The 25896-nt window shown below is 52.6% G+C and overlaps 1 protein-coding gene across 1 annotated transcript; it reads right to left on the reverse strand.

The window, feature by feature from the left end:
- Positions 1-217: 217 nt before the first annotated feature.
- SLC34A2 (solute carrier family 34 member 2) lies at positions 218-25619 on the reverse strand. Its single transcript, XM_045771394.2, has 13 exons — positions 25542-25619; positions 15326-15440; positions 15087-15221; positions 13984-14112; positions 12385-12528; positions 10989-11100; positions 8493-8688; positions 7623-7718; positions 7083-7203; positions 5962-6129; positions 4470-4586; positions 4252-4376; positions 218-2730 (listed from the first exon to the last, which is right to left on the reverse strand). Exons 2-13 carry the CDS (start codon positions 15435-15437, stop codon positions 2104-2106), a joined length of 2082 nt encoding a protein of 693 aa, XP_045627350.2. The 5' UTR covers positions 15438-15440; positions 25542-25619; the 3' UTR covers positions 218-2103.
- Positions 25620-25896: the final 277 nt, after the last annotated feature.

Raw genomic sequence — 25896 nt, forward strand, 5'->3', positions numbered from 1 at the left:
TTTGAAAAGCCCTAAGTCAAGAGAGACCATAGAAGGAAGGACAGCTTCATATTTAGTGTCTATGGCACTTTCCCTCTGCTTCCTGAACGAGGGGCCCTGCAAATGACCCTGGTGATGGGAGAAGTGGGTCGTGATGTTAACTGAGAAAAGAGACCCCACATTTTTAGGAAACAGACCCAGGGAGCCCCGATTTCTCTGGAATGGAAAGCAACACTCCTTTGGGGTTTGATTGTCTTTTATTTCTCCCTTCCCACAACCAGTAAAAAAAAATACGATCAACACGGGTACAAGGATCCAACGAAAAAAATCGGTGTGTAAAGAGGGCCACAGCCCTGCCCAGGCTTCACTGACATATTTACAGGGTGTGTGGCCCAGGTGTGGCTGTAGAGGCACATTGAAAAGGCGGTATTACAAAATATACAAAGGGGCTTTCTTTATATTTCATAGTAGAACCCGGCCTCATTTCCAAATGAGAGCACTACAAACACAAATCACACTACTCCTTACCTTATAACTTATGAAAAATGCTGTACAGATGTGACTATAAATAGAGTATAAATGGCTGTTAGGGAGTTGGTATCTACAGGGGTTAAGGGTCAAAGGAGGGCTCAGTTTGGCATCCCAACCTGCTAAGGTCACACACAAGCCAGGATGGAGGAGAACAGGGTCTTGAGTGTGGCTGCACTGAACCCCCTCCCCCAGACTCCGCTGAGGCTCCCTCTCCCGGGGCAGACTGGGATGGTTCCGGGTGCGAAGCGGTGCAGGGGTGCAGGGAGGTGGTGTCAAGACAGCAGGTGGCTCTAGAAGGCACAGAGAGGGCATCAGAGGGCAAGGAGCAGCACAGCCCTTGGACCGGCAGCCACACACGGACCCCTACTGCTACTTGATGATCACCGTTCTGGGGGCAGTCTGGACGTGTCCCAGTTTCTGCCCTTTGAGAAAAGGTTGAATCTCCAAAGGCATGGAGAGAGGGCAGGAAATCGGAGCTTACCTATCTACGGGAATGTGGGAGAATGTTTGGGAAAGAGTTTCTGGCTTGGATGGATGAATGGAAGCTGTTCACCAAAAACCACAACCCAGACATCTACCTCGCACAGAGTGGGGAGGCAGACAAGCTACAATTGTCCCCTCGCTTTCCCAGGGCTCGAGGTGGCAGTGTGGGGGGGGGGGGGCTCAGAGGGGCTGCATATCTTATTCCAAAAGACTCCATGAGGATGATTTTCTCTGACCTAGAGGGCAGCACTAGGCTCTAGCCACAGTGGTCAATCCGGCTTCTAGATCAGCCAAGTCAAGAAGAGCCCCAGACCCTTTCAGCAGATTATCTCCACCCCCAGCACTCCCCATTCCCTAGCTCTCATCTTCCAACTGCCCAGCTCAGGACCAGGACCACTCGCATCTCAGAAAGATGGAGCCAACCGGCGAGCTGAAGGGCGCCCTGAACCTGTCTTGGTAGCTCAGACACGGCTCCCGCCCTGAAAACTTGGGCAAGGACACAGCCAGAAGCTTAGATGAGCCACACCTGCCCAGGTGAGGACAGCCAACAAGGGACTTGGGGAGCTCTGGCAAGGGGGGAAAGGCCCACCCCTGTGGTCCTCACCAAGTCTCCCAACAATTACACTATTTCCCCCGAATGGGTCTGGTCTGGGGCAAGGACTCCTCGGGGCAGCTGCTCTTGGTTGGAGAAATCTTTGGTAAAAGAGAGAGGTCTGAGTGTTCTCACCATCACATACACACTTCACACGTGCATCTTTTGAGAACCTTCCATTAATCCCTCCCTTGGGGCTTTCTTTGGAGAGGACGGCTGGAGTCTGAAAACGGGTCCTGTGGAGCAACCCAGCCGGGGCAGGGGTGGGCAGTGTGATCATCTCTAGCCATTGTCTTTCCCACTCTTCCAGGACTGCCCGGCACCCTCCCGCCCGGGAGCCCGAGAGCCCGAGCTGCGATAAGCTACCGGGAGGGCTGATACACCGGGCCAAGGGCAATGACAGTGGGGGGCTGATGTGAACACCCTTTCTCAGGACAGAACGGCTCCCCGCCAGGCAGAGAAAGGCCTGGGGAGCCCCAGTGGGCTGGGGGGCCCCTCCTCCAGCCTCTGGGTGGCCCCTACAAGGCCGTGCTGCTAGAGGTGCTCTTTGTGCCCGGGGCCTCCCCCTGAGCCTGAGGGGGCCCATCCTGGGCCTCTTGGCTCATGGCCACGTTATCGAAGGCCTCGGGGGCCTTGATGGGCAGCTCGGGCTCCTGGTCCAGGTTCTGGCAGCAGCGGCTGCAGCGGCAGCACGAGGGACAGCCGCAGAGCAGACAGCAGGTGCGGCAGCACAGACGGCAGCACAGGCAGCAGCGGTTCTGGCAGCAGCCGGACAGCAGCGAGAGCAGGTCATCCCAGGGCTTCAGCGAGTGCATCCACAGCGGCAGGAAGTTCCAGGTCTGCAGCTTCCCCGGCAGGATGCGCGAGCAGCGCGACTGCAGGACATTGAGGACCACCACCACGAGGATCAGGAAGACGATGGGCACCCCCACGCCCACCAGCACCGGCCAGCCGGCCAGCGAGAGGCCGAACACGGCCAGCGGGGTCAGGAAGAAGAAGAAGAACAGGTAGAAGACGGCGAACCAGCGGTACTCGGCCGAGACGGTGCCCAGTCCCTTGGCCAGGCGGATGGGCAGGCGGGTGAAGGGGATCGGGTACCACAGAACGATGCCCGAGATGTTGAAGAAGAAGTGGCACAGGGCGATCTGAAACACAAGAGGGGGGACAGGTGAGTGGGTCTGGTGCCTGGGGGAGTCGGGAGACCGAAGGGTGGTCTAGCAGGCCTCCTGAGCAGGGCAGGGGTCTTCCTGGTCTTCACAGCACAGCTCAGGACGGGGCCGGCCTTACCTGAGAACCTTCTCTCTCTCTCTCTGTGTGTGTGTGTGTGTGTGTGTGTGTGTGTGTGTGTGTGTGTGTGTGTAGGGAGGGGGAGGGCAAGGGAGGCGACCAGATGAATCACAGCTCAGTCTGCCTGATGTCCTTCAGGCAAAAATCTAACAACGAACTTCATGAATATGCCTGCTGCCCCCCAGGGTCTGACCCTGCTGCTTCCTTCCTTCTGGCTGAACAGCTCAGAGCTGGTGGGACCAAAGGAGAGGCCTGCCTGAGAGCGGGCTCTCGGCTCCACGGCCCCATTCTAGGCAGGGGAGAGAGGGTTACGGTCCATACAAAATAACGGCACCCGCTGCGGAACTTCACGCTCACTCTGTGCGAGGCAAGTGTTCGCAGCACAGGATGTGGATTGCTTCAGTCCTCCCAACACACCCTCCGAGCTGCTGACCCTCACGATTCCATGTGACCTTGGAGGTGACTGAGCCAACTGAGGAAGAGGTGAGGCTCTCTGCCCGAAGTCACACAGGTAGGAGATGGTAGAGGTGGGATTCAAACCCAAGCAGCCCAGCTCCGGAGGCCATGCACTTTGCCCCCTCCCCGTGTGCCCACTAGGTGCCAGGCATCATGCGAGGGTCTCGGGACCAGCCTGCCCAATCCGTTAGCCACTAGCCACGTGGGGCAGCCGAGCACGTGACATGCTGCTAGCCCACACTGAGACGGGCTGCAAATGTAGAACACAGCACTTGATTTCCAAGACGTGGCCCAAAACGGTCGAACATCTCAGATTTTAAATCAATTACATGGTGAAATGATAATCAGATACACTATTAAAACTCATCTCCCTGTCTTAGTGTTTTTAAATTTGGCTACTAAACATTTCCCATTACGTAGATGCCTCAAATGTATATTCTACACTCAGATTTCTGTCCAGAGTCGCATCCTGAGAATAATCCCGATGAGATATGGCTCCCAGGTTTCCAACGAGGAAACTGATGCTCCAGGTTAGGTCACTTGTCTAAGGTCACTTGTGTGAAAAGGCAGGACAAGAAGGCAAATGCCATAGGTCTTCTTGCCTGAGTAACCGAGTTGATCCAGGGAGATCCCCGAATCTTCTAAATTCTAAGCATAGAGCACAAGTGACCTCCCATATCCAGGCAGAGTTCCCCAAGAGGGGAGCCAGGAGATGAGAAGTGCCATTTATGCTTCTTAAATACTCCCCCCCCCCACCAAGTAGTGGCCATCCCGCCTCTGTTCAAACCACCGCCAGTGATGGGCGTGGTCTCACAGTTTTGAACATAGAGAGAAGCTTGGCTCCTGTTCAAAACCATCTGTTTGCAAGACTACGAACGGGGCGGTAGCCCAGCAGAGCCCCCAGCCCACCCAGCTTTCCTAACCTGCAGCGAGCTCCTCAGGGTATTGCCAGGGCTGGCCAGCGCAGCCAGGATGGCGGTGGTGGTGGTACCGATGTTAGAGCCCAGCGTGAGCGGATATGCCCTCTCGATGGTGATCACACCAATACCTGGCAGGAAAATACAGAATCGATAGTATCAGCCCCAGGGGATGATGGGAGATGGTAATGGCAACAACACAGGGAAGCCAGGAAGAAACTCACCGATCAGCGGGGTCATAGCAGATGTGAACACGGAGCTGCTCTGCACGATGAAGGTCATGCCAGCCCCCACGAGGATGGCCAGGTAGCCAGTCACCCAGGCAAAGGGAAAGGGAAAATCTAGGAGACAGAAGGAAACGAGATCTGTCACAGGCCTTCTATCCTCAGAAGGGCGGGAGCCCAGCAGGCACCTCCAGAGTTCCTGGGGGGGCATGGGCTGGGCTAGACCGTCAGGCTGTACAGCAGCCTCCCCACCCTGCGCCATGGTAGGAAATTACCAGTCGGATTTTTAGAATCCTTTCACCTTGCATATGCAGATGTGGAGCGAAGAACACGCTGAACTGACATTCAGAAGCAGACAGGCTAAACACACGAGTCCTGGGCTAAATGTTTGCCCAAAATTCCTAGTGCTGAAACCCTAACCCCCAGTGTGATCGTATTAGGAAGTGGAGCCTTTGGGGGCTAATTAGTTCATGAGGGTGGAGTCCTCATGAACGGATTAGTGCCCTTATGGAACAGAGATCGTGCTTCCTTTCTACTCATTCCACAGGACACTGAGGAGGCGGCCGTCTGTCAACAAGGAAGTGGGACCTCACCAGAAGCTGACCGTGCTGGCACCCCAAGGCCAGACTTCCCAGCCCCCAGGACTGTGAGAAGTACAGTTCTTTTGTTCAAGCTACCCAGCCTACAATAATCTGTTAGAGTCTCAGAACTAAGAGGCCACCCAAATAACCACCTTCCTCCCCAAAGCACTTGGAATGCTGGGACCTCTGTCCTCCTGCCTGGCCTGGTCTCCCAATGTCATAGATCCAACCTTTGTGAAGGAGCAGGGAGGCAGGGCGGCAGCTCAAAGTCCTATACACGGAGCTCTCGGCACCACCCACATGGGATCAGGCCCTGCATACCCAGCAGGCACCGAGTCACCCAGCTCAGCTACATGGCAGCCTCGGGACGAGCCTGGGAGGCAGATATCCTTGGCCCCATTTCACTGAGGTTTCATGGGGAGGCGAGGTCCTTGGCTTGGCACGCTCCCATTGGCCAGGGTGCCCTACTCATCAGGAACTTTTTCCTGGCCAGTGGGGTTGCACTGGCTGCCTCAAGACGCCGAGATATTATCCAGAACCACGTTCTCTTCCCAAGAGTTGAAGGGAAGTGGGGAGCAGTGTGGGCATCCATTACCCTTTCCTAAGGCATCCTGACAGACCCTGAAAGTCCTAAACCTGTCGGAAGGAAGGTCTATGTCACAGATCTCTGGATTTGAACTGGCTCTTCCTCAGGACCTTTCAAATGTGATAGAAGCTTGTGCCTACTTCCCAGGAAACTACCCAAGACCCCAAGGAAGATTAAGGGCAAATGGCATCTTAACTTCTTCGGCTTATCAGATCCAAGAGAGAAACTCCATGCAGGCCATTACTAGGTAAAAATCCCCTGGGAGAGGCCACAGTGACGCCATGCCCTAGGAAGCCCAGAATTCCCGGGGGGGGGGGGTGCCTACCAGTGTTGAGAGTCTTCTTGATGACAACAGCTACCTGTCCCCGGAGCACGGAGCCAAGGAGCTTCACAATCATGATCAGGCAGCCGCAGAGGACCAGCAGGGAGACTAAAAGCAGAATGACGCCAACAGCGAGATCCGGGAGGTTCGAATCCACAAAGATGTGCTGGCCTGAAAAAGCCACGGAAAGCCCTCGTTAGGAGCACCATGGGGCCTGACCTATGGCTTGGTTGTCTGCTTGACCTACGGCAACCCAGAAAAAAGACACTTCCCAGCCTCCCTTTGCAGCTAAGTGTGACCCTGAGGCTCTGTTCTGGCCAGTGGGACCTCATGAGGCCGGAACGTGAAATGAAATCCTGGCAGTGACAGAGCTAGTCGGGGGCTTTCTTCTACCTCTAAACCCCAGGTTGTGTTTTACTCACGAAACTGAGGATACTTACAACGAAGCGTTTGAGGAGCAGAGTGGGGTAGGATGGGCAAGTCAGAGTAAGGTCAACCACACGTGGATTACTTACTGCTCAGAATGAATCTGGATGGTGTGGAGGGGAGGAAGAGCAGCAGAAGTACACACAGGGGTGTATAAGGCAAGATTAGAAGAGTTAAAGATGTCGGGGCCGAGATTCCTGGGGCAACAGTCTAGCTTCAAGAACTGGAGCATGATGTAGGCTCACTGCCTCGATCAGTGCAAGGGCCCCAGGGCCTTGAATGGGGCCTGCTGGAGAGCAGGGACTCATGACTTCAGGGGGAACGTAGCTGTTCTGCTGTGTGGGCCCCACACCTCCTGTAAATCTGGCTGGCATCTCCCTTGAGCCCAAGGGAAACCAAACCAGATGGAGGGAGCACTCTGGAATCTACTGATGAGTTCTGGTGCATTATGGAACCGCCAGAGGAACTGGGCTTCAAGTCCTAGTTCCGCCCCTCACCGAGGGACCTCGGACCTGTCCCTGAGCCTGTTTCACTGCTGTGAAAGTGCCTAGTTCGTGACTTGGTATAACGCTGCTGTTCAGTGAACCCTTAGCGCGCTGCTTTCCTTCACTTACGGGGCTTCGCACAGAAAAAGAACACTGTCAGCACCCCCCGGACAGCCCATGCCCGAGGCTGGCGCTCTGTGGAGTTCCACTCACATTTGGCAATGTTCTCCCTGAAGGTCACATTCTTGGTAGTCCAGACGTTCAAACCATCCGACCAGCAAAGGGAAGACGAGGTGCAGTTCTCAGGCGAGGGGACAGTGACATTCATTTGAGTCTGGATGACAAACATCAGGAAATGGTATATATAGGCCACAGACTCACTTCCTGTGGGGACTGGCCCGCAATGTGGCAAGTAGGAGGGAGACACACATCAATGTGTGTGTGTACGTGTGAGGCGCTGTTTCCACAGGTGCCTCCACAAACGGGAACACAGGTGGCCAAAGGTAAGTGGGAGACAAGAAAATAACAAGCCAGGAATAATGTATCCACAGTGTAGGGTGGGCAATATGGCCTGGGTCAGTCCTACCGCGTTGTCTGTCCACCCGGCATTCAAAGATTTGATGTTTCCTTAAGGATTCTCACGGGCCAATTTTGACTTCCTCTTACCTCTCATTTGCCCACACTGAATTAAAAGTTTAGCTTAAAGCACAGATGCAAGAGTTTGCCCACCCAGCAACCTTCTTAGAAACTTACCACATTGGTAAAAGTTTTGCACCAAATATTGATCAGACTCTTGTTTTTGGCTGCTTCAGCATTCATCGCGATGTCGTTGAGAACTTTCTTATCCAGCTGCGGAGACAACAGACAGAGCGTCAGCACGTCCTCAGCACTGAGGAGGGACAGACACGTAGGAGGTTCTATTCAAGGGGCTTCAACAGTATAAGCCCGACGGGGAGCCCCAGCAGGGGCTCACTTCATCTGCACCCCCGGGATGAAGCACCGCACCTGGACACTGGCAGGTGCTTGACAAAGAAATGAATGACCGTATAAACAACGGGCTGGTAGCCAGGAAGCGTGAGTAGATGGTCCTCGGATGACAGCAAAACCCAGAAGGCAAGGGTGATAAAGGGCAAGCTCTAAGCTGACCCATTTTCCAAGGCAACCACCACGAAACCTTTTAAAATTTCAATGATATTTCAATGACCCTAGGGAGCAGAGAAGCTAAGATGAGATGAAGGGAAGGACAGGAACCTTCCTCTTTGGCTAGCAGCAGGATAATACTTTATCCGTGAGCCCACAGGTGCTGAGGTCGGTAGGGGGAGTAAAATGACCCCAAGCATCCAATGGAGTTTGAGTCTTGAGAAGCACTTGTCACCCCTCCCCGCCCCCCGTTCCCACCCCAATAAAGATGACACGTGTTGAAGTCAAGGAAACCAAAAAGGCCAGTTCCTCTATCAGGTGTTCCTGAAGTCTTGCCTCCCGTGGCCGGCCTTCAGAGGCAACCAAAGAGCAGTGTTTATAGACCCTCGTCCTGCACCGTGTCTGCCCAGTTGGGACGGGTAGGGGGCTGGGGGAAGAGGGGAAGTTAGTTGCTTCCTTTTGCTCTGAAGAAAGCTGGGTTACCTGGATTATGAGCTTCGTGAAGGGGTCTGTGATGACTTTCAGAAGTGCTGGGGCATCTTCTCCATTCTTGAACTGAAAAGTCTCCACCACCAGGTCAGTCAGGATCTCCAGGTAATGGGTGGCCGCCTCCAGGGGCAAGAGCACTAACACGGACAGCCAGTTGAAGAAGTCATGGACAGTAGCTCCTGCAAAAGCCCTGTAAGGGTCCCACCCCAAGCCAACAGTTGGATTAGTCAACAAGCAAGTGGGCACCAGTCTAGGCAGGTCATGGGTGGCACTGTCTGCCCGGGGGTGGGGGAGTCACCTATCTATGCCTACATTCACATTCTCACAGCAATCCCCACGTGGGTGGTATCAATATCCCCATTTGGCAGATGAGGAAACTGAAGGCCAGCAAGCACAGGGGACTAGAAGACCACTGCCTGGGTGCTGAGTCCAGGACCCTTCATCTCCCCCTGCCCAGCAGAGCCTTTCCCACCAAGCCAGGCAGCACTCAGTTCTCTCTGCTGGGGCAAAGGGGGCAGACAGTTTATGGCTGCGACATGAGCTAAGCCACCGTTTGGAAGTGCTGCATCGAGACCACTTCTGAATCACACCCACTGAAGACAATCTTCCTTCAGAAAGGTGGGGGCCGGTAGTATGACGCTAACCAAAGCCCTCAACTGAATTCTTAACTTCGTTAAGCTCCTGACACTGATGAAACATTCGAATGGCCTGCACAGAAAACAAGGCCAATATACACCGAAATTTCTATCTGAGAAGGTTTGCACGTTCCCTTAAATTCCATCCTATCTCCAGACTAAGAAATGAGATTTTTTTCCTCGATAAAAAAGTTTGCCTTTAAAACACATCTGCATATTGGGGCGCCTGGGTGGCTCAGTCGGTGAAGCGTCTGCCTTCGGCTCAGGTCATGATCCCAGGGACCTGGGATCGGATGGAGCCCCACGGATCTGAGCAGGGAGCCTGCTTCTCCTTCTCCCTCTGCCCCTCCACCCCCCACCCCCACACACACTCGTGCTCTCTCTCTCTCTCAAATTAATAAATAAAATCTTTTTTAAAAAACCAAAACACCCAAAACCAAAAAGGGACATGAACACACAGAAGCTAATGAGCATACGCGGGAAATGCTTAACTTCAATAGTAAAATGTATTTAAAATTTATTTACCTGTAAGTACAAATCTTTACCTACCCTATCAGCTAATATTTTTAAAAGTGACTTATTCTTCCTAGAGAAGGTAATTTTAGACTTCTTCATAAAGTGATATAAAGGGATATAAATATTTCTTAGTAGTTTGGCAAAATGCTTTAAAAGCCTTATAGGGGACAGATATAGTCATTTTTCTAGAAACCTACACAGGTATTCCAAACCACCAGGAAAGAATGATGCACATCTCTGAAGATGTTACTGAAAGCAATCTATTTAAATAATGTAAACGAGGGGTGGGCTAGTTCAATTATATTCCTATGTGCAGGCACTTTCATAGATCATGTTTATATTTGGCAAGTTTATATTTCATATGTAGCAGTGAAAAGAGCCCAGAATCTGGAAGAAAACCTAGACTGAGTCCCAGCCATGCCCCTTAGGGAAGTTATTTAACCTCTGTGTTTCTGTATTAATGAAATGGGGCAAAGCTGTTCAGCTTCTTGGAAAGTTCCAATCAGCAGCCCCCCTGGATAATGTGTATCATTACTGTGACCCTCGGGACATTTCATCAGGGACCAGAGAAGGGTAGCCATGTCTGCACAGACATGAGCAGCTTTGAGGACCTCTGTCGCCAGCCAGTTCACCAACGGAAGAGGAATGACATTTGCCGCCCACCCAGCCAGCCTGCTTAATGCTGTCTGCCCCACCCATGCGGTGACAACGTCTCGTGGACCAGCTACTTCTGTTTTATGAACTTCTGGAACAAGCCCATCAGTTAGAAGGCAGGCTGAGAATGTGCTTCATCTTCCCATTGACCTTTGGAAGGAAAGGGTCCCCTTTGCCTGTTTCAACCCGCCCCCTTTTTCAGATCTTCTGCATCCACAAAAACTACATTTGCCTTTTATTGGCATGCAAGTGAGGAACAAAGGGAAGGTGGCAGGGGTTGAGCTCAGCCAAAGAGGAAGCTTTAGGAGCTTATAATTATTTCTGACTAAGCGGGATAGTAAATGCTACCCTAACTGGCCTTGTTTTAACCACACCAACACGGCAGGGAAGCTTCTAGCTAGGGCTTGTATTTGGGGAGCTCTGATTGCATGCCAAGTACCTTGCTAAGCATTTACCTGTAAGACTGGGTTTAGTCCTATGGACAGCAGTGGTGACAGCCAATTATCCTGGTTATGCAGACCAGGGGGCAGAGCTTCATCAACTGTAAGTGTATGACGCCAACCCCTAGCTGTGCTTCACTACGGCTACGTCTAAGAGCTCGAGGAACAGCCAGCATGTTCTCATCAGCGAGTTAAAGGTTGTTATGACAACCTGGCCCGGCAAAGGCTGATTCTGAGCCTCCTACCTTCTGAACTCATTCCGGTCTCCCGCCTGCATGAGCGCCACGATGGTGTTGGTGATGGAGGTCCCAATGTTGGCCCCCATGATAATGGGGATGGCAGCACGCACAGTCAGCACTGGGGGGCGGAAGAGAGAAAGTCAGTGAGTTAGCAAGCTTAGGAAGGCAGCCTGGCCATGTTCCCAATGTGGCCCAAGGCAGGCTGACCTCAGTCAAGCTGGTAATTGCCAAAGCAGCCTTTCCTAACCATTTTGGGGCCGGCACCAGGCTATGAATCTGACGCAAGCTAGGACAGCTCATCACAGAAATATGCACGGGTACCAAAAAACATTTCCAACACGTAATTTCAGGGACTCCGCAGACTCCCTGAAGAAGCCCTTCTGTGGACCCCAGTTTAAAAGTGCCTTTCTAAATTTCTCTGTCCCTATTACAGATGCAAGGCCAGCTTAATGGAGAACAGGGAACAATGTTTAAGGGCTTGTGTATTTATTTCTGCAAATTTCTTTTTCTAACACAATCAGTACACTGCCACAATGTTCTAACATATGAAAGTAAAGTTGTATTTTAAGATTTTATTGATTTATTTTAGACATAAGAGTGTGTGAGTGGGGGGAGAAGCAGAGGGAGAGGGACAAGCAAACTCTGCACTGAGCACAGAGCCCAACATGGGGCTCCACCCCACCACCTGAGCCGAAATCAAGAGTCAGACACTTAACTGACTGAGCCACCCAGGTGCCCCAAAAGTAAAGTTATTTTGAATACCTTTTTCTAATTTAGCCCAGAAACGTTCTAGTTAATTTTGCGAAAAACACTGGTTTAGGACGAAAATTAACCTGTTCAAATTGCGCCCCCCCCCCCCCCCCAGTATCTGTCCCAACTTAGCCAGAGCAAACTATCGGCAGGCTCCAGTTTGGAATGCCAGCTTCCCAAGCTCAGTTGTCCCCAAGCCAATTTGTGATGGGGATTATAAGTCTTTATTCTCAGCACTGAGCAATGATGGTAATGTTCTCATCGAGATGGCCCAATATGGCAGCCACTGGCCATGTGTGACTATCGATCCCCTAAAATATAATTAGGCAACCTGGCAACTAATTTTTATATTTTAAATTAAAATTAAATTTAAATAAAATCAAATAGCCATATGTGGCTAGTGGCTGCTGGAGTGGACAACACAGTTCTACAGAATTCGGAGCTGAGTCTTCAAGCCTCGGCGACTATTTTCACACCCAGCCACGGGGATGGAAACAGGAGGCTGCCTGGGATGAGGCAGGACACGTTATCATTGCACAAGACAGGAAGACACTGGTGACCAGCCTGGACATATTCAGAGTAAATCCCAGGCTCCCCAGCTGGACAGGGAAATGCGTGCGGTGTGTCTGGGCCCAAAGGCTTCTGGACTCACGTGAGGAGGCCACCATGCTGACGACGATGGACGAGGAGGTGCTGGAGCTCTGTACCAGGACAGTCACCAGCACTCCAATCACCAGCCCCGCCACGGGGTTGGACATAATGGAGTTGTTGCTGAAGAACTGTCCGGCCACCTTTCCTGAAAAAAGCAAGCGCACGGCCACAAGGACGTTAGGTGGGCAATGGATACACCGTTGTCTCTTGCCACGGCCAGCGGCTGGGGCAGGTGGTGAGGCCAGCCTCCAGCTCGGCTCGTACCTATGGAATCTTACTTCCATGTGCTTCCTCCCCGAGCTGCCCTGGTGCCATGTCTCCACTCTGACCTAGCTCCCCACGTACCCCCCCACCCTCATTCCTCGTCCCTTCACCCCACATCCTCCCATACTTCTGCCATTCCTTCCAGCAGCAAGGCCCCCTCCAGCCTTCTCTGGTCAACAACATGGCCTCCATTCTACTTGGCCCAATGGGTGTCAGTGAGTCTCCTGATGCCTTAATTCAGGTCTCTGGGATGTACTCCTCATTCAGAAGATATATCCCCCAGGAATGGACATTCTCATTCTTCTCCATCCACCTTACCCAACCCCCATTCTCCAGCCCCAGCCTAGCCTCCAATGCCTAAGACCATCAATCCATTCCCCAACCCATTTATTGAAGACTGAGGCCCAGAGGGTGGAGGCCACTTGTCAGGTACTTAGAGAGTGAAACCCCTTGCTGACTGCCTTGGACCAGGGGGACTGGGAGTGGCACCCAGGAGGTCGGTCTGTCCCTCATTCACCCCCCCAAATGCTCCCTCCCCCAATTCTCCCAGGTCACAAAGACGAGTTCTAAAGAAAGGCACCAAGGGGTACAGAAATCCATGGTCTTGCATGTCACTGGGATCTGAGTTTGGACCCCAATATGCCAGCTCTAGGCTGTGAAACAAAGGGCTGGGCAGTATGACGTCTTTCAGCCTCACATGCTCTTCGTAAGAGAGCAGCTTTTGGGAAGGAATGTGCGAGACCCCAGGAGGTATTCAAAGTGCTGGCAAGCAATGTCGTCACCCATCAGGGGAACACAGGCGACCACGCACACGCGGATCTCATTCCTGTGCCCCGCCCACCCTGCACAGCCACACTCAGGCCTGGAAGATGTTTAGTCACCGCTAAGGATGCAGATCCACCAGCCATGGGACCCTGTCCTTCTCCAAGGAAGGCCCAGCCCCAACTTCCCACAACTGCTTTGACCTGAGAGCACTCCTAGTGAATGATCTCTTCAGGTGGGAGGCCCAGGACAGCAGGGATCCCTGACACAAGTCCTTCTGTCAGACAGCTTCCTGTGCAGGCTCGGTGGACACAGGAGGCTGACAGCTTGGAATCGGCTCCAGCCCTGGCTGCTGGCCTGAGCTACCTCGGCCGGTCCCAGCCCCTTTCCAGACTTCAGTCTTCCCTTCTATAAAATGGGGGCATGACTTCACAAGAAGTGAGGTGACTTCCCGTCCTGAAACAGGCTGAGAGGCTACAACTGGAGACGAGACGGCTTGCTGAGTTGTGACCACGTGAACCAAGTACCATGAAAAAACCCCCCCACCCCAGATCTCTGTGGCTTTCCTCCGTACCTCCAACCAGCTGGAAGGCACTGCTGAGGACGTCCAAGGAGCACACAAAGAAGTAGAGAAATCCCAGCAGCAAAATGAACTTCCCAATTCCTTGGAAGACACAGAGAATCTTCCCCTTGGTGTCTCTCTCTGGGGTAGGGGAAAAGGGACGAAGGCTGTTAGTGCCTGAAACTCAAGTTCAGCAATGAGCTCAGAACGCCCCCTCTTCCATCCCCCACGCCTCCTCCAGGAGGCCATAAGCAAGGCCTAGACATGGCATACAACCATGACTGCAGCTTTCAAAGCAATTACCACCGTAGTCCATTTAGCTGAAGCCTGTGGTGAAGTGTCTCTAAAGGATTAGCTTCGGGGAGGAGGGTTCAGTGGAGTCTCCATGCTCAGCCAAACCAGTGCTGCTGGGGGAGGCAGTTAAGGGCACTTGGCACCTGCTAAGTGTGGGGTCAGAGATAATGGCTCTCCTAAGCACCTTCAGAACAGCACAGAATACTTTCTAGAACGTGGCTGCAAGGTAGCAATCACAGCCTCCATTTGCAGAGGGCTTGGGCACTCACACATCCTGGAATGCTGTGTCCTTGGATGCTATTTTCTCTGCTATTTCTTACGGTGGTTCTCACCTCCTCCCTCCCAGCTGTCTGGTCTGCAGACAGACCTACACCCTGCACCCGGAAAAGAAATGCAGCATTTGCTTGCACGCCAGCAGCCGTGCTGGCCGCATATTCTATCTCCTGGAAACCCTCCTCCATGCCCACGTTTAGGTGAGGAAACCCCTCCCCCATCCAGGAGCTCTCAGAGCTGGGGCGTCTGTTCAGCGCTGCACCCAGAGCACAGCTCCCGAGACCCTGTCGGCCCACAGGGGTTTTAAGGAGCAGCACAGCGCTTGGCCTGGTTTGTACCCCAATGCTGGCACATTCGCTCAAAGGAGAGAACAAAAGATCCCCCAGTTCTCACACTGTGCTTGGACTCGAAGCCTCCAAGGCTGCCGGGAGGTATCCCTAACCAGGACCTTTGTGTGCAGGGCCTCGGAGCAACGGCAAGAAAGAGGACAACACTGTGGAGCCCGAGAACCCAACCCCTCACTGATGGGGGTCCCCCCTGCCTTTTACCTGACCACTTGATCCCGGTGTCCCGAAGCTCGGGCAGGTCCCAGGGGTCTGCCACCTCGGCGGGCTCGTCTATCAGTGCCACGGTGGAATAGGACGGCAGAAGCTCGATCTTGGTCACAGGCGCCCCGGTATCATCTACCCAAACAAGCAACGGAGGCCATGAGGAATTCGGGTCACACCTCTGAGTCTCCCGGGGTCCTCTCAGGAGGCCAGGCTGGGGCAGGACGGGCAGCACTTACTTTTGTTGGTCTCCTTGCCTTTCCCAGGGCTGGTGGACTGCGGACTAGTGGTCCCTTCCACATATTTACCAGGGTTGGGCTGGGCATTTTCCAGCTCAGGCCAAGGAGCCATGGTCTGTGGACGGAAAACAGAGCTTAAAGCAGCAGCCACTAAACGGCGTCACACTCAGGGGCTATGACAGGAAGAACCAGTGGCCGCAGAGATTCGGGAGACATGCAGGGGTTTGTGCTTATATATCTTCCAAGGGTGGGCTGTTGAGCACCACATTTCCACCTCTGGGTCTCCCTCAACAGCTCGCCTCCGCTGTCGCTACACCAAATCACTTTAGTGTTTTTTCCAGTCTAGCCTCAAATCGGCTGACCTTGCTTTGGTTTCTCTCACTTCCTTCTGTCAGCCTCTGTCTTGACTCTTAGTCAGCAAGGGGATGCGAACCCATCCATTTGCATCAACTCACAGAACACCAAGTCCTCAAATCCTCCGATGGGGCCCCCATTGGCTTGTTATTTCTAGACTGCAGGTCTCCGCTGAACCTCATCCAGTGGATGTAACGTACACGTAGATGCTCATACAGGTCCTACCTACTTTACCTACTACCAAGTCTTCTGTGAGCAGCGTGACATGCTGGAGCTGGTTCGAATCCTAGTGGTGCCACTTATCAGTGGGTGTGTGTTTAAGAATGTCCTTTTTTATCTCTGAGCATAAAGGCATAAATGTCTCCCCATCTATAAAATGTGGATAGTTCTTCATACTTTGCAGGGTTACTAAGGGTGATACCTAGAAAGTGCCTGGCACCAAGCAGGCAATGAGGGCTATGCTATGTGGCCTGGATTAATGACCCTTTGTCAGAACCACATTCCTTCTAACCTTTGATAGAGACTTCCTCATAACCCATTTTCTCAACAAAGCCTTTCTTGCTTACATGGACAGGAACTGTGGCTCTTGACACACTTGGAAATCCACTCCTTGTGGTCCTTGTCCTTTGACACACGTTAGACGAGTGCAGGACAAAGAACTGGAATAAACAATTCACAGAAGAGGAAGTACAGGTGGCTAAAACACGACAAAATAAGAATTTGGCCTCATTAACGACCTAAGATACACAAAATAGAACAGGGAGATAAGTTTCGACCATCAAATCAGCAGAAAGTTATTTCTTAGGTATAATATGCTGTGCTGGAGAAGATGCAGTGAGATGAGCAGCACGATAAAGTGATTTTTTTTAAATACATCTCTGACCTAGTCATTGCACTTCTAGGAATTAAGAATCTAGGAATATTTTCTCCCAGAAAATACAGAATACCTCCTGTTCTGATCACTTCTTTGAAGAGATGTTCCCAGAATCTGGGTCTGACTTTTTTTTTTTTTTAAGATTTTGTTTATTTATTTGATAGAGACAGCCAGCGAGAGGGAACACAAGCAGGGGGAGTGGGAGAGGAAGAAGCAGGCTCATAGCGGAGGAGCCTGATGTGGGGCTCGATCCCATAACGCCGGGATCACACCCTGAGCCCAAGGCAGACGCTTAACCGCTGTGCCACCCAGGCGCCCCTGGATCTGACTTTTCTTAAGTGGATCTACTTCCTGCCTACCAAATGTAAGCTCTACCCCAAAACAGAGGCTTTGTCTAGTTCATCACCGCATCCTGAGGGTCTGCAGCTCTGCTTGGCACATTGGTGATGCCCAATAAATGGGGGTTGACTGAATGAATGGGATGCAGACAGAAAAGACATTGCCACACTGTCAAAGAGATGAAAAGTAAAAATAGGGAAATTGCTGTATTAACCATGGTACGTCCACGCGGTATAACAGCATGCCATTAAAAAGGTGACAAAGAATCAGAAAAGGAAAAAGAAAACCCAGGAAAATGCTTTAGCTAAATTCTTTGTCCCACTCACAGCATGTTCTCACAGGATCTAGCAATGTTCCATGGGGTTCAGAGTGGGTGATGGGATTGTGGGTGACTTATTTTCTTCTGTATGAAAGTCACGAGGAAGAATGTCTTGGAGGCACCGGCTCCCAGGAAAACACAAACCAGACCTTCCATTTCAATTTAACAAGCATGCAGCACAGGACCCGGCACACAACAGGCCTCACGTGCTTTCCGAGTAGGACGCTGGGACCTGCCTGGCCAGCGAGAGCCTGTATTTACTGAGCCAGGCTGTGCTCGACCTTGCAGCCACCCATTCGGGGAGTTATTATTCTCCCATTATACAGATGAAGAAACTGGGGCACAAGGAGGCTAAGTAACTTGCCCAAGGCCCCAGGGTGTAGAGCTGTGAACCTGGGTCAGTTTGAATCCTGAGCCTTTTCTGGCAGCTGCTCCTGGGCTGGGTGTTCTCTGCCTGGCATTCAGTTGGTTTCTAGGAGCAGGGCTGTCTCTCATGTGCGGCCTTCTGGAGTTGCTGTGCCTGCCACAGGTTCGACTCCTCCCTTAGGCTCAATGAAAAGCCTTCTTATAACTAGCTGACAGTCAAGGCGGGGGTGGGGGGTGGGGGGGGAGGGCAAAGAATGCTGCTCTCAAGGCCGCTGGACCCGGGGGCAGGGGGGCTTACTGGGGTGTGCCGGGAGGCAGCTACAAGGCTGGGCCCAGGCAGGGAGGTGTGGTGGAGCTGGGTGGTTGGGGAGGGGACCAAGGCTGGCCTGAGAGAGCCTTAAGCTCTCTCACTCTGCAGGTGAACTGGCTCAGATTTGGAACAGCACAGAGATATGAAAAGACAGAGCCAGGCCCCCATGCTTCCGGGAGCGTAGCTAAGGTGTCTACCTCTGTGATCTCCCAACACAGGGATCCTTAGCCCCAGTGTTTTGGGGAAAGAAACAATCTTGGAGCTCTTGATTTTAGTCAGACACTGGGCTGGGTCCTTTACATAGCACAGAGGTTCAGAATCACACTCCAGCTCTGCCCCAGATACACTGTGACCAGAGCAAGTCACTCAACTGCCCTGTGCCTCAGTTTCCCCTACAACAGTCCATAACCCGTCGGGTTATTAGGCAGCTTCAATGAGCTCATTTCTGCAAAGTGCTTGGGACAGTAATCTGTCGGATCGATTGGTTCAGGTTCCTCCTCCCAGCAACCCTGTGAGGGGTTAGTGTTATTCCCATTTTACAGATGAGGAAACCAAAGCACTCAGAGGGGTAGAACCACTTGGCCCAGGGCCACAGCACGACTCGAGAGTGACTCCAGAGTCCGTGCCTGCCTCTCGTCTCCAGGCCTGGAAGGCTCCTGGACGGGATGAGTCACGCAATCATGGCACCCAAAGTGCACTGTATCTGATGAAAGCCCCATTACTAGGCAAATGGGGAGATGCCTCCACACCAGGGCGGCAGAAGTCAGCGTCCCACTTCCGCATACAGAGCTCAGGGAGGAAGCGAGAGCTCCGTGGACTAGGTCTCAAAAGCACCCGCCACTCCAGCTTCTGGCACAAAAGCATTCCACCTGCAAACCTCAGCCTCCTGTCGTTTCTGTCCACGGCCCCTGGCCCCTTTGAGCAGTCGGCACTTGCCCATCACCCCAAAGGTGCCCCTCTGTGAACTTAGCTGTTTGCGATTCCTGCTATCAGCCTCCCAGAACTGCAAGGTCATCTCCGACGGCCCCGCACCCAGCCAGCATGAGGACCTGACTCGAGCTGGGAGCATCGCGGCTTGTGGTCTCTGGCTCCCGGTGCCACCTCCCCAGGCTGGGCCCCAGCACCTCCTGCCTCGGCCAACACGGCAGCCTGTTTAACTGGTTTGGGCCCCAGTGTCTCTCAACCTTCCTAACGCCCAGTTGTGATTGCACGGACTCCCCATTTCTTTACTGTCCACTGCTCCCTAAATGATCTCCCTCCTCCGGTCACACTGGCCGACATTTGGGACCCTGAATCCTCTCTGTAGGGTGCCACTCTCTGGTCTTGCCTAGGTAGCACCCCCCTTCAGAAGGCCCTCCCCCCATCTTTCTGTCCAAGTCCTCCCTCCACCCCGGCCTGCGTCCTGCAGGCCTCTGACCACCCCCGTGCACAGGCAGGCCGCGCCTCTGTGACTCACAGGGCTCTCAGCCACACACACAGTCATTGATTTCTAATAACAACTACCGTTTCGTGAGCACCAGCGAGGTGCCAGGTGCTGTGCTGGGCCTTGGCACCTTCTCACCTGCGATCTTTACGCAAGAAAGGGGTCGTGCTCATCCCCACTTGCAAAGAGGAAAACCTGGGGTGCAAAGAGATGAAGCAACTTGTTCAAAGTCACCAGGCAAGGGAGCGACAGTTTTTAAACACAGCTCTACCTGTCAGTGAGGTTGGGGCCCTTACTCACAATATCCTTGGCCACGACATACACGTATTTTCCTGGAGCACTGCTTTTACTCCTGTAACTGGGGGACAGGGAGAGTGAAGAGCGTGACTGGTGGATGACTGACACTGGAGATGGGATATTTACATGGGGCACATTCTCAGCCTCGGCGCTCCTGACATTTGGGGCCAGATGCTCTGCTGGGCGAGCTGTCCTGTGTATCGTGAGATATGCAGCACCCCTGGTCTCTACTCACGACATACCCCTCACCCTTAGTTTTGACAACCCGAGAAAGGTCTCCAGACGTTGCCAAATGTCCCTTGGGGGCTGAGAACTACCGGTCTAGAGGTTAAGAGACCAGACTTTAGATTCCAGCTGCCTGGTTTCAAAGTTTCGGCGATGCCATTTGCTGTGTGACTTTGGGCTAGCTCCTTTGCTTCTCTGTTTCCCCGTATGTCAAATTAGGATAACATGACTGATGAAGGATTGTTATGCTTAAGTGTGTTATGTACTCCAGTTCTCCGAATAGTGTGACACGCTGTAACCCTGTGTGGTTTTCAGCTATTACAGTAAAACAAGCAGGGACATTATAATCTAGAGCACGAGACTTCTATGACTTCAAAATGAAGACAGGACACAGAATTGCTTTGAGCTTGCAAGGGGCTACTCTAAGTAATCACAGGCCTCCAACAGGGTTCCTATATATTTGGCTCATTCTGCTTGAAGGTAGTTTGAAGGAAAAATTTGAAAATTATTGTGACTTTGTACGACCTCTCCTTTTATAATCTTAATTCACTCTAAAATCGTTCTCCTACCTCTTTTGCACATCTCTACAGCCTTCTCAACTGGGATTTAAGTTCTAGAGGCAAGACCCATATATGATGCTTCCTCTCCTGGTGCTCAGGGGACTACATACACGTCGTAGGGCGCCTTACATTTGTGAATGGAGCAGTCCACATGCAGGGTTTGCTGAAGGGATGCACTGGATCCCTGACTGGGGGACAAATCAAGCCTGCATTTTATGCATGGGTGGCTGTCCCTCCGCACCATAAGGAAGGGGGGTTGGGCGACATCTGCGGGACGGAACAGCGGCATCACGGAGGGGCCCCCTGGACATCACAGCAACCCTGCCTGGGAAACGCTCATCCGCACTTAGGTGTAAGAAGGGTGATTATTTGCCTTTTTAAATCCAGTTCAGCGACTGGATTTGAGTGATCAGAATAATTTCCTGGAGTGAACACCAAGTGTCCAGCAAATACAGAAACAGACACTCCCACGGTCCAATGTCCAATCGTTTAGACCACCGCAGGCAACGGGTCAAGCAGACACTCACCTGCACTCGCGCAGAGAGGAACCGGGGATCATGGCAAGGGATCGACCCGCTGGCGTGTCTTGAATACAGAATGGCTCTGCAAGGCCTGTGCTGGCCTCATGCTCCGCCAGGCCCTCATTTTACGATTCCACCAGTACCACCAAAAAGCAAAAGAACACTTCCATTGAATGTCTCCACGCCTCCTTCTTGGAACTCTTATCTTCCCTATTCCAGGTCCAACCATCCGCTGCACAAACACTTCCCTGATGAAGCAATGCTCTCCCCTCGAGCCAATACTTCCTTTTCTGGTACGTTCATGTCCTCCATCGTTTGTTGGGGGTTCACAGTGCTGGATGCTGCCTGGTAAGCAGAGGGGGTGCAGGCCCACACACCCAAGCCCTGGCCCCCAGAGGCGCAGGCCATCAGGAGAGCCATCTGACCTAGCCCAGAGCGCTAGGCAACTGCGGGCCACTCCCCCCAGGCCCTCCCTGCCCCGACAGCGCTGCCTGCTCTTTCAGGACCCGGGAAGTGAGGGAATGTAGGGCACCTGGCACCAGTCACTATCCCCAGCAGTGTGGCTATGCGGGCTCCACTCGCCTGGCCTTCCCAGGCAGCAAAGCCCCAGCTCTTGGGCGGGCTGACCCTGCGGATGTGGAGGAAAGGGAGGACCTGGAGCCAACTCCCCATGATCGGCCCTGAGGCGGGCTGTTCAGGGCCTCCTCCTGCAGGCTCCCGGAGCTGCCCCATCTGCTGATAGGATAGTGCCCCGCAGTGGGTGAGGCCAGGCTCCGTGGAGTCCTGCCACGGCGTGTGACCCTGAGCCTCTCTAAGCCTCAGTTTCAACATCCCCAAAATGGGGATAACATCATCTCCCTTACTGAGCTGTTGTAGGACTGACTGATTAATGGGCATAGGTGAGGCCCTGAGCAGAGTGCCTGGCAGAGTAAACACAGAGAACTTTGTGGAATGAATTCCATCACGAACAATGCATAGCCCAAACGCCACCGTGCCTAGACCATAAGCTCTTCAGCTCAGTGCTCAGCACAGCAGTGAACCCTCTGTAAATATTTGTCCAATAAAGGAACCCAAAGCACAAGAAGAGAAAGGCGCTAACTTTGTTTTGTGATGGGGGAATGTCCTATGTGATCCGTGACCTCATTAAATTTTACAAAACCAAGTTCTTTCCAGTTTACAAAGAGACTGAGGCACAGAGAAATTAAGAACGTCCCATGGCTACCTGCAGATGGAGTGAGGACTAGAACCCAGGAAAGCTGGTTCCAAAGCTGGGGCCCCTTCCATAGACCTCTCAGCCAGGTGCAGAGAGGGAGGGAGGAGGAAGCCTCTGGGCCCCATCAAGGCCGCGTGCCACCAAGGGGCCTCAGTCCAGGCTGAGTCCCAGGCTCCAGGGACTTGTGGGAGAGCTGGCAGGCCTCCCTGCAGGGGTCCCTCCTGCCTACTCAAACGGCTAGAAAGGCCAGCCAAGAACGCTGTAATGACAGGCTGCTGTTCCCAAAGGCTTCTGCCATAGCAGAGACCTGGATTCGACAGAGGCCAAGCTGTAAAGAGTCTCAGCTAAGCAGGAAAAGGTGACACTGAAAAAGCCGGACAGAGCCCCAACCTGAATTGAAGGCCATTCTCCCCGTGGGGTGGCAGACACTGGTCTGTCTGGAACCTGCTTCTCCAGGAAGGGGCTCTGGGCATCAGCCAGGGGTCTTTAGAGCCTTTGAGGCCGTCCAAAGGCTCTCTCCAAGGGCATCCTCTGATCTAGCTGTTCCCTCTCCCTACCTTCCCACGGGCACACTCCAGCACACTCTTGCTATTTGCCAGGAAAAGCAGAGGATAAGGTTATCCATTTTGGCTGTTTGGTTCTAATACCCACAGAGATTTTTTTTCTTTTAGTGCCTAGGCATGAGGCTGGAGGCTCTGACCACAGATCTACTCCCTTGCTCCCCACCACTCATCCCGACAACAGAGCCAGCTTGTGCCAATAACCCTTTTGGCTCGACTTCCCGCATCCACATGTGTGTCCCATGCCAAGAGGAACTCTTGCAGGCCAAGGAGAGGACACTTCTCGGCTCTTCTCAGACCTGGGTAGCAGGAAAATGTAGGGCACCTGGCAGTCACCCAACCCCTCCACTCTGCATTGTTTGAGCTTCTCCAACCAGGACAGGGGCTGGGGCTGCCTGTACTCAGCACAGCAGCCGCCATCTGAAGCGGGAAGTGGCGGCGGCAGGGGCAGCGCCCTGCAGAGAGACGGAGACAGGCACACTGTCTCCTCCCCAGCAGCGGTGGCCTCCGCAGCACAGGGAGGAGGAGGACCTCTGTATGCCTGGGACGCAGGACAGTGTCTGGCACACAGCAGCCACCCAAACAATGGCTGAGTGTTGTTTCGGGAACCGCTGCAGGTCCCCTACGCAAACTAACCCGTTCCATCCCACACGCACTTTATTTTCTGCAAATTTACTTTTCAGTTCTTATACTTTTCATACGAATTCTACCGAGGAGGAAACCAAGCCACAGAGACATTAAATGCTTCGAGTTATACAGACTCTACACCTTCAGGAACAATTCAGACTCAGCTAGTCTGAGTGCAATGGTCAATATGCTTCAGAAATCTTTTCATACATTGAAAGAATGACCCAGACTTCAAAAATTCCCAAGAGGGCAGTGGCTACTTTTTTTTTCAGCTTCCTTCAGCCATCACATGGCAAAATAATCCCAAAGACACAGTAGTGGGGTGGGAGTACGTGGGACAGGAGACGGAAGCAGTTGGCCTGGGTTTGGCATTGATGAGTGCCTTTGGTTTACACTTCTGACTATAGGCACAAAAAGGGTAGTTTTAAAAAGACATTTACTCTCTTTTTAAACCCGGCCTATATTACCAAGCCACACCCTCAGGATGTACTTTCAATTCACATTTATGAACTTTTACTATAAAGCCTGAAATTCACTTTTAACTATATCGATTCTTGTGCATTGTGTTGGGGGTGGCGGTTAAAAGAGTAATGACCAAAACCACTTTAAACATATTGCAATCTGTTTGCAGCCCTCTTTTTGCACTCTGGTGCATTTCTAAATTCAGTGGGATGTCCTGACTATTTCCTGTTGATACTGTCATCCTGCAATCCGAATGGTGGAGTTGGGGGGAGGGAGGGCAGGCAGGGAAGGTGGCTGAAAAATGGTACTAAAAGTTTATTCCAAATCACTGATCCCAAGAAGCTGTTTTCTTCATTAAACTGAATCCAGGCTATTTTTATGTCAGCTTTGTGCCTAACTGCTATAATCCAGACGTCGTCCTCCCACCACTGGGGACTTGTTTCAAAGAGATGGTTGAATGATTTGGGGTGGATTTTGAAGGGGGCAATTTGTTCAACATCCAAACCTTGTACAAGCATGCTCTTCCTGCCACCAGTTCCCAAAGTTACAAAAATAAGATCGTTATCAGCAGGCTGGCTGGCAGGAACAGAGAGATTCAAACACTCTTAACAACCTCAAATAATGGTTTCTCCTCTAAGGCAAAACTTTTTCAAGAAGACCCAACCCAGAACAACCTAAGAGCTCCAGCTCAGGGGCTGGGGGTGGGGGGGGGGAGAGACAAACAGTTCGGAAATAAGCAGGGTTAACACAGAAAGTGCTTGTGAATAGAAACAGGGAAGGAGAGGTGACTCTCCTTGATGAAATCTACAAGCTACCTCCATGAAATCAGCATGTTTGAGAAAGCTGCCCGCCTCCCTAAAGAAAAGGAGTGATTCTAACACTCTTGCCTCAGTGCCAGCTACCCATGGCAGGCATCGCCTCCAGGAATCTTGAAGACTGAATTAACTCCACTCCACATGCCACCTGTTTCTGGCCAGGAGATGCTGGGTGTCCCCCAACCCGACCACACCTGTGCACATTTCCTCGAAAGCCATTCCCCCAGACCGCTCACCTGGTCCCCTCTGACTCTGAAAACACTGAAAATTGTGGGCTCTGATCTCCCAACACAAGCTGAAAAGACTGGCCCTGTGCGGATGGCCACCTGCCCTGATGGGACCAGCAAATGAGACTGTATCCTTCAGTCAGATCAGAAACTCCGCACACAAGAACGGTAGCACATGGAAGTCACACTGGTGGGAATGGCATTACTGGACCCACACACAAACCTAGAATTTTCAGCGCAGTAAAGACTGGGAAAGGGTTCCCATCCCCTTCTCACGAAGAGGGGGAAACTGAGGTCCAGGGGCTCATAGCCACCTGCTTTAGGTCACACCACTAGTGAATGACCAAAAAAAAGAGAAGAGCCCCACTGTCCTGATCTCCAGGTGACACCTTCTTTTCCCCCCATTTTAGCCTCCCCAAACCACGAATTCCAAAACATGTATAATTTTAGAACCCCCAATTGTGGGCTGATTTAATAACCAGGCCAGCACGAAGAACGCCGTCATGGGAGTTTTAACAGCAAGAGCAGCCACACTGAGAACAAAAATACCATCTGAATATTTAGGGAAGGTGTATTATTTTCTCTTCTGCAACCCAAAGCCAGCCAAGTTCCTGGAGGGTCACCATCGAGGGGTATCTAAAAGAATGAAGTGCGTGAAAAATGAAGGTGCTTTCCAGAGCGAGAAGGGAGAAAGAAGCGCCCTGGCCCCGGCGGCGGTACTCACCAGCGCTCCCAGCGCAGGTAATGGACCGAAGGAGGCACCCAGGTGGAGCTCCGCGGCCCGGGTATATATAGCGAAGGTGTTGCGCAAAGAGGCCGGCGGCAGCCGCTGTCATCACGCCCCTCGTACATTCCAGGACCGCCTGCCGCCGCTGGGGCACTGCCTACCTGCCGGCTTAATGAGCCCATCGTGACCTCGCCCCGCTTCGCAGGAAAGCCGGGCGTCCGGGCTGCGGGAGAACCTCACACGGTCCCGCGCCCCGAAGGCAGAGCACGTCCCGCGCGCCCTCCCTCCGCCCCAGTGCGAGCCCAGCAAGTGGAGGGCTAGCCCCGGGCTCCCCCTCGCCCCACAACCCCAC

This window comes from Ursus americanus, chromosome 8 (genome assembly GCF_024610735.1).
Source record: "Ursus americanus isolate L20-20 chromosome 8, mUrsAme1.1.p, whole genome shotgun sequence".
Lineage (NCBI taxonomy): Eukaryota > Metazoa > Chordata > Mammalia > Carnivora > Ursidae > Ursus > Ursus americanus.

Excerpts from the sequence above, each read along its gene's own strand:
- SLC34A2 (XM_045771394.2), bottom strand. The coding sequence starts at position 15,437 with ATGGCTCCTTGGCCTGAGCTGGAAAATGCCCAGCCCAACCCTGGTAAA. Across the intron at positions 15,222-15,325 it reads AGGCAAGGAGACCAACAAAA|ATGATACCGGGGCGCCTGTG; the intron begins GTAAGTGCTGCC and ends TTGTTTGGGTAG. Across the intron at positions 4,587-5,961 it reads CAAGAAGACTCTCAACACTG|ATTTTCCCTTTCCCTTTGCC; the intron begins GTAGGCACCCCC and ends TCTGTCTCCTAG.